Source organism: Pangasianodon hypophthalmus, chromosome 7, assembly GCF_027358585.1.
Source record: "Pangasianodon hypophthalmus isolate fPanHyp1 chromosome 7, fPanHyp1.pri, whole genome shotgun sequence".
Lineage (NCBI taxonomy): Eukaryota > Metazoa > Chordata > Actinopteri > Siluriformes > Pangasiidae > Pangasianodon > Pangasianodon hypophthalmus.
The window spans coordinates 12,918,124-12,929,391 of NC_069716.1; the positions used below are offsets into that span (position 1 = coordinate 12,918,124).

Consider the following 11,268-nt stretch of genomic DNA (forward strand, 5'->3'; position numbering starts at 1 on the left):
ACGTAGGCTATTTACGAGCGAGAAACTGAGAGTAAAATCCAACTGAACCTAGTTAGCACAATTTATACCCTTTTCATAAACAGCTAATACGCAGTACTAACAACAACAAAGCTTACAAACACGCAGGTAACTCTTCTTTTCTGTGTATTGCTAACGCTAGCTTTATCGTCACATGACACTGAGAAACCAAACGTCTAACTCTACGATTAGTACATTGAAGAAAATATCATTGTAGCGCTAGACATTTGGTGAAAATAATTTTTTAAGGAAACCTCAAATTTGTGACGTATATAGGTACAGAAAATAACCCACCTTTTTCACAAAAGAGGGTACACCTCGGACGCAGCTTGGAGAAAGGTTTCGTGAAACTGTTTTTGCTACGTTTAACATTTTCCTTAATTTATAAACACGGGTGTGGTATACTATTACTGAACCAAGCAAGCAGTTACAAATAATTTCTCCTAAATGAGTTCTAGTAATCCTCACGGTCACTACGAGTAGATGACGTCCACCTTGCCGACGGTATGCTTCTGGAACTATCTTTTACACCACATGGCTTGATGACACTACTAGGCAACACCACGTGGGCCCCCCTTCATGGAAGCAAAGGAAAATTGCCTGATTAAAAACTTTTTTTTTAACAAGTTTTAACAAAAAAAAAACGTTTGGGGTTGTATGAACAGTATTATTATTTTTATTAAATTTGAATGGCTCAAGTTATTCGTGCCTAGCAAATGTAAGAGGCTTGAGTAACTGAGAATCAAAGTTATACGGCAGATCAACGGACCTCAAGTACAACAAACATCTGAAGGTCGAAACAGGACCCCGAAGAAGGTCATAACAGAGTTCGGTCATGCCCACTACTCAGACACAGTATTTGTAATTAAGTGTCGGTGTCATACTGTACATGTATTTATTTAGACGCAAATATTTCCCCAGTCAGTCAATGGAATGCTGTGTTCCACCAGTCACCGAGCAATCCTGAATGGTGAATTTGCGCTTTTGCTCATTGTAGGGTGCACATGCAGTAAAAATGCCAGAGAAAACTGAATGTTCTTCAGGCTTTATATACTGTATACACTCATGGGCAAATATATTAGGAACACCATACTTTGCTTTCAGAACAGCCTCAGTTCTTCGTACCATGACTTCCACAAGATTTTGGAAACATACCCTTGAGATCGTGGTCCACGTTGGCGTGATTGCATCACATAATTGCTACAGAATTGTCAGCTGCACGTTCATGCTGTGAATCTCCTGTTTTACCACATCTCAAAGGTGCTCTATTGGATCTGGTCACTGGGGAAGCCACTGAAGTACATAGAACTAATTGTCATTTTCATGGAACCAGTTTGAAATTATTTGTGCTTTGTAATATGGCACATTATCATGTTGGAAGTAGCCATATTTTAATTGCCATTAAGTGGTGCCCCTGGTCAGCAACAGTAGCACATTTCATTTTTAATAGCACTTATTCCAATAAAACAAAGGCATTAAGTGCTAGAATAGCAGCCAGCTGTGGGGTCTCACAGCAATGCAAGTCAGTGACTACTGCATGCAGGCACAGCAACGCCACAATATGTACTCTATCCCATCTTCCTGCTGTTAAAACAAGAATCTGTGAAAACTACAAAACTTTGAATTATATGAAAATGAATTTTATTAACAGACTATTGGTTTACTATGGTACATTTTGTCTTGGGGACACCCTATATTTTTATGTTTGACTAATAACATGACTGCATCCCTGCAGACCAAGTCCCATGATAGGCTACAGGAATGATGGTCAGGTCCACTCTCTCTGGCAAAGCCTCAGCCTGCGCAACAAGCACCTGGTTCGACAGTGGTGTGAGCAACTGTGGGAAAGTTTAATGTTGAATGCAGAACAGTGACGTGCAGACAAAAATAATCAAAATGATACCTAAAGTTCTGATTAATGTTAGCAATTTGTTTTTCTATTAAAAAGATTAGATTCAAGTTAGCATTTTTATATGAATACTTTTTTTTTTTTACTTATTTATTTTACTTTAATTGACATAATTAGGACTCAGTAGCCAGACTGAACATTTTATTATATATTTTTAGACATATACTGTTGATGTCAACTGGATATCATTAAAAGGTTAAAAATTACAGTTAATATAAAAATTCTACAAACCCCTGTTAAATTTGCAGGCTTTTGTGATGTAAAAAAAGGAGAAATTTATTGCAAAACTGCACTGTAAAAATGTTCTGTAAAATACTACAATATTCATACTGTGACTCTACTTTACAGCCTGTTACTGTAAAAATTAAATACAGAATACTTCTGTATTTTTTCAATTTACAGTAGAATACTGGCAGCAGAGATGCCAGCAATATACTGTAATTCTACAGTATTCATACTGTGAAATTTCTTTACAGCCTTTTACTGAAAAAATAAAATGCAGTACATGCATTTAAATTAGATTACTTTAAATGTTCACTATTTATTGTAGAATGGCATATTTGACAATACAATAACTTAATTTAGCTGTTTAGAAAACCTAAGTTATCTATCTTCAATGCAATTAACAGTAGAACATTACTGCTCTGTGGGCTACAGACAACTGCTTAAAATACTTTAAATACATTATTCTGAAAAATCAATAAAGCAACAAACAATTTACAAATGATATAAATCAATTTTTTTATCTAAAAAGGCAGTGTCAACAGAAATTCTGCTGCTGTAAAAAACAAAACAAAAAAGACCTGTTGGACAACCGAAGAAACAAGCAAAATAGATTTTGGGTAGCAAAATAAAAGATGCCTAATGTCTGCTCGAAACAATGGCAACAAACTAAAATTCATAAATTGCATGTCAGAGGTTGCCCCTTGCAAAAGATGAAAACACCTGAGACCTAGTTGAAACTCCTTCCAAATTTTTGTTATAAGTGACTTATCTCGAACTTGAAATTGAATCAAACAATTGGCCTTAATGCCAAGGCAACTAATGCAGAGGAAATAAGTGTTTAACTTAAGAATCCTGTGAGGTACACTTATGTTCTCTCAAAAAGCAATTTAAAATATGTACATTATGTAAATTTACTGCAGTGTGTTTTCTGCTGTCTGTGAAAATATACATCAGTTTGAACATTGTGAAAATAATGGAAATCAAACTCCACTATTAAGATCATTTCGAAAATATACATAAAATAAGAACATTTTTGAAAATTAGCGTCACTAGCTAATTTTTTCCCTGTAGGGAACAGACAACGACATTTTAAATTATGTTTTTAAGGAGGAAAATAAACAAAAACATCAATAATCAAATTTCTAATCTCAAGCCAAGTTGCAATATTAACCTTGGTTGGCTATGAAGTCAACAGTGAAAGAAAGCAATGTTTTAATTGTAGCCTATGTAAACACTAATGCTATCAGCTCACTTTCCTTTTAAACTTAAGCCTCTTTTAAACTTGAAATTATCATCATGTCAACCATCAAGTGTGTTTAGTGTTCTTTGTGGCATTTGCATTTATTAATAATTGGCAAAAGACTACTAGCTAGCTAGCACTTCCAGTCTTAAGAAAGTTCACTGATGATTCAAAAGAGAATGATAAAACTTGGTGACTCTAAAATGCACGTAAATATAAATGTTTGAGTTATTCAAATCTCAGCCTCACTGATAAGTGACATTTTAAAATCACACAGTCACTAGCTAGACAGCTTGCTGTCTAGAGTTCTTAAGACTGGAAGTGCTAGCTAGCTAGTAGTCTTTTGCCAATTATTAATAAATGCAAATGCAAAAGTCCTTTGTTGTGTTGGCAGTGTGTTTTGGGTCATTGTCTTGCTGCATGATGAAATTCCTCTCAATTAGATCGCATGCATTTCTCTATAAATCGGCAGACAATGTTTCTGTAGACTTCTGAATTCATTCCAATGCTGCGACCATGAGTTGTCAATAACAATTAGTGAGCCTGTTCCAGAAGCAGCCATGCAAGCCCAATGACACTACCTCTATCATGCTTGACCGTTGAGCTTGTATGTTTTGGATTAAGAGCAGATCCTTTCTTTCTCCACACTTTGGCCTTTCCATCACTATGGTAGAGGTTAATCTTGATCTCATCAGTCCATAAAACTCTGTTCCAGAACTTTTGTTGATTTCTGTATTTCTTTGCAAATTCCAATCTAGCCTTCCGATTCTTACTGCTGATGAGGGATTTGCAGATGCAAATCTGCAAATGTTAAGACCTGTTAAGACTTCAAGCACAAAAATATAGAGGCCATACCACAAGATTGTGGTATGGCCTCTATATTTTTGTGCTTGAAGTCTTCTTGGAACATTAGATTGTGATACCTTCAGCCCTGTCCTGTGGAGGTTGTTGGTGACGTCACTGACTGTTGTTTTTGTTTTTTAATCCACAACAGCTCTCACAATGTTTCTGTTAACTGCTATTGTTTTCCTTGGCCAACCTGCTCGATGTCTGGTTGCTAGTACACCAGTGGTTTCTTTCTTTTTCAGGACATTCCAACTCATTGTATTGGCTATGTTCTATGTTCTATGTGCAATGGCTGTAATCAATTTTTCCTCTTTTCTCAACTTCAAATTGTAATCAATTTTTCCTCTTGTCTCAACTTCAACTGCTTGCTTTACTCTCATAGACAGCTCTCTGGTCTTCATGTTGATTTATTCTTTTTAACAACAAATGCAGTCTTCCCAGGTAAAACCCAGGCTCAAACCAAGAGTAGGCCTTCATTGTTTAAACAATCAATCTATGAGGGCAGACCTGCAAAACAAGACATACCTGCAGTCACATGTTCCAATATTTTTGATCACTTTTTCAGGGATTGTAGAGGAGGCAGATGAAAGTGCAGATTCTGGTTTATTCTAAGTGGAAACAGACGAAACACAAAGAGCAATAAAAAACACAACATGAACATGACACGAACAAGGTACAAAGATATCGACAACAGAAAACCAAAGATAGAAACAGAGTTCTGTACAAGACGTGACTTAAATACTAGTGCTAATTAACATAAACATGAATCAGGTGCGAAGCAGTCATGCGACAAGAGTGGTGTGATCAGGTGGTGTGCAGCGTCTGATGGAAGACATAGTACTGCGCGATGTTTTGCGCAAGCATGACAGAACCCACCCTTTAATGCACACCTCCCGAAGTGTGCTATGTCCTCAAGAAGGGGTCGTGGGCAACCAAGTCTGAAGTCTCTCCATTTCTGGAGGCCCTTGGTTCAATGAATACCCTTAGCGTAGCAGGCTGGAGACACGAAGTCCTCTACTGAGCAGAGAATCAGAGCGATGTCTTCCACATAGTTAAGGGGTGGCACAACATCCAAGGCGGAGAACAAGCACGGAGCAATGGCCACCACGAAGCCAGAGGGGAGCGCAAAGCCCAAGGAGGAACCAGAGGTGGGGAGCAACATTCTCCGCCGAGCAACAGGGAGGGAGCAATGTCCTCCGCAGTGCAAGAGGGGAGGGAGCGACATTCTCAGCGGAGCATGGAGGCGGAGTGATGTCTGAAGCAGAGCCGGGTGGTGGAGTGACATCTGAAGCAGAGCAGGGAGACAGAGTAATGCCCATGGTGAGGCCATGAGCCATAACAGCATCCTCTGCGGGGCAAGAGGGGTAGATGGACATCCTCAGCCTAGCAATGTGATAGAGTGATGTCCTCAGTGGGGCAGGGAGGGTGGGAGATGGTTCCGGGCTGGTCGGGCACCCCTTCCTCAAAAAATCTCCTAAGTGTGGCACTGCTGTAATCTCTCTTCCCCTGTTGCTCCCACATCAGGTGATTATTTTCCAGGAGTTCCTGTTGGCTTGTGAAAAAATCTGCTGAATCCATTTGTAGGTCTAGCTTTCTGTCAGGTATTGTAGAGGAGGCAGATGCAAGTGCAGATTCTGGTTTATTGTAAATGAAAACACATGAAACACAAGGAGCAACGACAAGGTTCCAAGTTTAACACGTCTCTATGTTGGAAAAAGAGGCACTGGCCCTGATCTGGTTGGTACAGTTTTTTGAGGTGTACGTGGGGGAATTATGACCCAGTTACAATTTACACTGACCACAAACCCCTGACTTTTCTCTCCAATATGCAGAACAAGGACCAAAGACTGATGTGCTGACTGCTGTTTTTACAGCCATACAACTAAATATTTGTCATATTAAAGGCAACAAGAATGTCATGGCTGATGCTCTCTCATGCTTTGTGGTAGGGATTATGTAGACCCTTCTGGGCCTCTGTTTTATGGGTGTTATAGAAATATTGTAACCAAAAAATGTTAACCACAAAATGTGTAGTCATATTTGATAATATTTATTCCTCAATGTTATAAATGTATGGAACCGGTATAGTGTACAAGGTGACACAGAGGCCCAAAAGTAACCTTTCAGAGACAGAGGTGACTATATCATGCTGACCAGAGTGAACGAGTAATGAGATCCGTAGATAAGGAGACAAGTTAGGAATGATGAGCTCCGTGGATAAGGAGACAAGTTATGACTGATGAGCTCCAAAGTTTCTCTGGAGACAGTATGACTGTGTGAGCCAATCAGGAAACCAGGAAGCCAGTGTGCATGTGTGTGTGTAAAATCAGTGCTCCCATATGACAAGACCAATGAACTGGTTCTGTGCGTTTTGTGACTGTTGAAAAGAAAAAAGAAAAACACCAATAAAAGTTTTATAGGTTTTTGGGATATTCATAGAACAAAGAGGTGCATATAATAATGCCCCAGATACATGGTTTTGTAGCTTACTTGGGCATTCGCATGAATCTAGTGATCCAGACAGAGAACTGCAATCTCTACTGGGTGGCATGTGAGTTTTTGCTGGGTGTAAAAGGTCTAACCCATTTAAACTGGCTTTTTAAACTTTGTGCTCTATGTACTGCACCGTATAGTAGACACTGTGTAGATATGACATAAATTGTTAGTGGAGGAGCAAAAGACGGTAAGGGTGAGAGTATGCACGCTGTGAGGAAGCACTGAATGTGCTGTGCAGTATTACACAATTGCATTTTTGTCTCGGATATATTTTATGGTTAAGTGTGTCAGCTTATTGGATAAGCGTTAACTTTAAATAAGATATTCCTTGGGGTTTTCTTATATGGTTCATAAACATAGAAAAATTGTTCAATTAGTGGTTTATGTATGCAGTGTGGGCCTAGTTCAGAGCGCTGTCTACATATCTGTTTAATTTCATAAGCAATAGAAGTTTGACGTTTAGTAAGACTGTAGTGACTTTAAATACGGACTGCTCTCATAATTCCATAAGTAAGCTCAGACTATAGACACTCATTATATCAACTACCCCTGTTAAGTTGTTAGGGAACTAACAACTGTGTAAAGAACTCATAGTAAAAGTTTCAAAAAAGTGGGAAAAGAGAACCCATCCAAGTGCACACACACACACCGTGAACACCCGGAGCAGTGGGCAGCCTTTTGCTGCGGCGCCCGGGGAGCAGTTGGGGGTTCGGTGCCTTGCTCAAGGGTCTCACCTCAGTCGTGGTATTGAGGGTGGGAGAGAGCGCTGGTCATTCACTCCCCCCACCTACAATCCCTGCTGGACCTGAGACTCGAACCCACGACCTTCAGGTTCATCTTCGAGTTGCAAGTCCAAGTCTCTAACCATTAGGCCACGACTGCCCCATGGAAAAGATGGAAGATGGAAAAGTTAATCAAAAATCATAAAGTAAAAAATAAAAGCAAGAAGAGGGAAGCCAAAAAAGAGATAGAAAGATAAGTTTTTTGACTGTTCAAACAAGAAGGGGAGTATTTACGGAAAAGCATAAAAAATCAGAGGAAAAGATGAAAGAGGAATTCAAGGGACCACCCCCATATGCTCCTCCAGAGCCACCCAGTGGACAGTTCCCAGTGGTAACAGGCACCATGGAAGTTGAATTAGAGAAACAGGAATCAAGGGACAAAAGAAAGAGAGTGGGGACTGGCACTGTGATAGAGAAAGAAAGGAAAAGCCCTTAGACTGCGATCAGCAATTAAGAGACGCTATGAAAAGGGTGGGAGATGTTGGGTCTTGTGAAAAACAGGATGTGGAAGTTTTTGTCATGAAAATGGATATAAGAGTACCCTTCTAAAGAGCTGGGCAGCTTTCACTGCAGAGAACTGCTCGGCTTAATTCTTGAAAGAATAAAGTCTATTGGCCTCAACACCCCTGCTCTCCAGAGTGATCTTTGATCTTCGTTAATTGCTACAACAGTGTGTGTGATGTGTATGATGTCGTCCTCTGTAGGCTTTACTATTGTATTTCTATTCTCTCTATCTCTCTCCTCTACTGACCTATGCCTTGTCCCACCCCTGAAGGGCGATTGGTTGGTATTAGAGGAAAGGGTGTAAAGGCTTGGCCTTCTCATGGTTTGAGGCCTTTTTTCCTGGAAGTAGGAACCTAAGTGATTTGGTTGTGATGGCTTCCTTTGTTGCTTTTTTGTTTGGGTGTTTCTTTTATTCAGAATTTCCCTGCACCCAACATCTGCATCACACTGACCACTGACTACTCAATAGTCAAATTCAAATTTGAAATGCTATGTGGTCTCGCTGTCTTTCTTACAGACTGAACAAGTGGGCCTTCCTGTTCGGTGACTTCGCCATCAAATTCATTTGCGTGTTTTTGAGGAACCGTACTGGATATATCAAAAATCAGAGAAAGACCTTTTTTGGGCTGGCTTCATGGTGCTGTGTTTCAAATTTGGTGAAAATTGGACAAAGTTTGTAAGAGAGAAAGAAAAAAACTTTTTGAAAAAATTGACCCAAAGAATCAGAATAAAGTGGAATCGCATTTCTACGACATTGCGTTTCTAAGTTACTGTTGTAAGTGTATGTCCATATTTGCCCTATTGGTGGTGCTAGAGAGGCATACACCAGAATTGCTGTGAAGGTACCTGAGACTGTCCTCTATCACTGTGCCAAATTTCATAAAAAGTGTATGAAGCATTCTGTGGGCTGCCATAGACTCCCATGTGGAATAATAATAATAATAATAATAATAATAATAATAATAATAATTGCTTCTTGTTTTCGGTAGCACTCCCAAATTGAAAATGATGTCAAATATTGTTTTATAACTTCTGAATTATAGTGCCCCTAGAGGAGATTTACACAAAACTTCCTGGACATTGTCACAAAGCAGCTTTAGAGAAATATGTAAATTCAGGATATAATTATAAATGTATTAATTTATCTATATCTACAAAATATAGATAAAAAATATAGATATAAAATATCTACAGAGTTATTTAGAAAATTGTCTGGTTTTAAATTTATAGTCTGAATTTTTGCCTTATATTTTCAATTTTGTCATAACAGATCAGTGATTAGAAAGTTTTACTGCTCTTCGAGAGACTGAAATAATTTCACTAATTTCCTCATCAAAATCATCAGCTTGTGTACTAGATCCCTTCCCTACATGTTTCTTCAAATGGATAATCCCAAAAGCAATCGAACCTCTTCTAAAAATAACCAATTATTCCATTAACTTTGGCTACATAGCTAAATCTTTTAGACTAGCAGGTATCAAAGCCCTGATTAAAAAACCTTACCTCCACCCCTGTCAGTTATCTAACTATAAGCCAATATCAAACCTCCCGTTTATCTCCAAGATTCTAGAAAATGTTGTAGCACAGCAGTTACGCTCATACCTACATGGGAATAAAATTCATGAAATCTATCAGTCAGGATTTAGGCCTCATCATAGCATAGTGACAACACTGGTTAAAGTGGTAAATGACCTACTATTGGCCTCTGATCAGGGTGGTGTCTCCTTGCTTGTGTTTCTTGACCTTAGTGCAGCTTTTGATACCATTGATCAAACTATTCTCTTTGATAGACTAGAAAATGTTGTTGGTGTTAAGAGAATGGCCCTCTCCTGGCTCAGGTCTTACTTGACTGATTGTTATCAGTTTGTAGATGTATATGCACAGTAAGGTAAAGTTTGGTGTTCCACAACTTTCTGTTTTAGGCCCCCTGCTTTTTTATTTATATATGCTACCTCTTGGTGAAATTATTCATAAACATGGTATTAGCTTCCACTGTTATGCTGATGACACACAGCTGTATGTTTTAGCAGAGCCAGATGAGAGACACTAACTTAAAAAAGCTGAGGAATGTGTAAAGGACATTAAACACTGAATGCTTATTAACTTCCTTCTACTTAATTCTGACAAGACAGAATTACCTTTACTGGGACAACATGCAGCTAAAAGTAAGCCTTCTGATTGCAAAGTATCTCCGGATGGCCTTTTGGTTTCTTCATGTGCTGCAGTAAAAGACCTTGGTGTGATTATTGGCTCCAGTCTTTCATTTGAAGCTCCTATAGATAATATTACTAGGATAGCCTTCTTTCATCTCAGAAATATCGTTAAGATAAGAAATATAATGTCAATACACGATGCAGAAAACTAGTTCATGCTTTTTTTTTTACCTCTAGGTTGGATTATTGTAATGCCTTACTGTCTGGATGTTCCAGTAGGTGCATAAACAAGCTCCAGATAGTCCAGAATGCAGCAGCCAGAGTTCTTACTAGAAGCAGAAGATAAGACCACGTCACCCCTATCTTATCCACCGTGCATTGGCTCCAAGTCAAATTGCACATTGATTATAAAATTCTACTATTGACCTATTAAAGCACTGAATGGCCTTGTGCCGCAGTACTTCAGTGAACTTTTGGTCTTTTATGATCCGCAATGCCTGCTCCGATCAAAAGGTGCAGGCTATTTGTTGGTACCTCGAATAGTGAAGGCTACAGCAAGGGGCAGAGCTTTCTCTTACAAAGCCCCACAGTTATGGAACAGCCTTCCAATTAGTGTTCGGGACTCATACACACTCTGTTTAAGTCTAGGCTGAAAACATATTTGTTTAGTCAAGATTTTTGTGAATAGTTTTTTCTTAGGTAAAGGATCTGGAGGGTTCACAGGCATAGAGTATTGTGGTGAACTGGGATGTTTGGATGCTGTCGCCCCCACTCTCATCCGTTCACTCAGGTTTGCTGATGGTGATGTTGCTGGATGGTTTATGTCCCAGGGCGCCCTCATGTCTGTGTTACCTTCTGGCTCTCCTTTTTAGTTATGCTGTCATAGATAGTCTTGCCAGAGTCCCTGCTTGCACTCTGCATACAATGTACATATTCTTTAACCATTACAGGACAATTAGCATACCTAACAGTCTCTCTCCCTCCCTCCCTCCCTCCCTCCTTCCCTCTCCCTCTCTCTCTCTCTCTCTCTCTCTCTCTCTCTCTCATGCTCTCTGTTGAGCTACACATGTTACTCCTGAGATGCCAGTGATCCTG

At 39.2% G+C, this 11,268-nt stretch overlaps 1 protein-coding gene across 1 annotated transcript in view; it reads right to left on the reverse strand.

Moving 5' to 3' along the window:
• Window positions 1–552, reverse strand: part of hspa9 (heat shock protein 9) — a 43,547-nt gene extending 42,995 nt beyond the window's left edge. The window contains exon 1 of the mRNA XM_026917900.3: window positions 313–552. Within this exon, the coding sequence (XP_026773701.1) occupies window positions 313–390 (78 nt within the window). The 5' untranslated portion in view covers window positions 391–552. The remainder of the gene's footprint in view (window positions 1–312) is intronic.
• Between the last annotated feature and the right edge of the window lie 10,716 nt (window positions 553–11,268).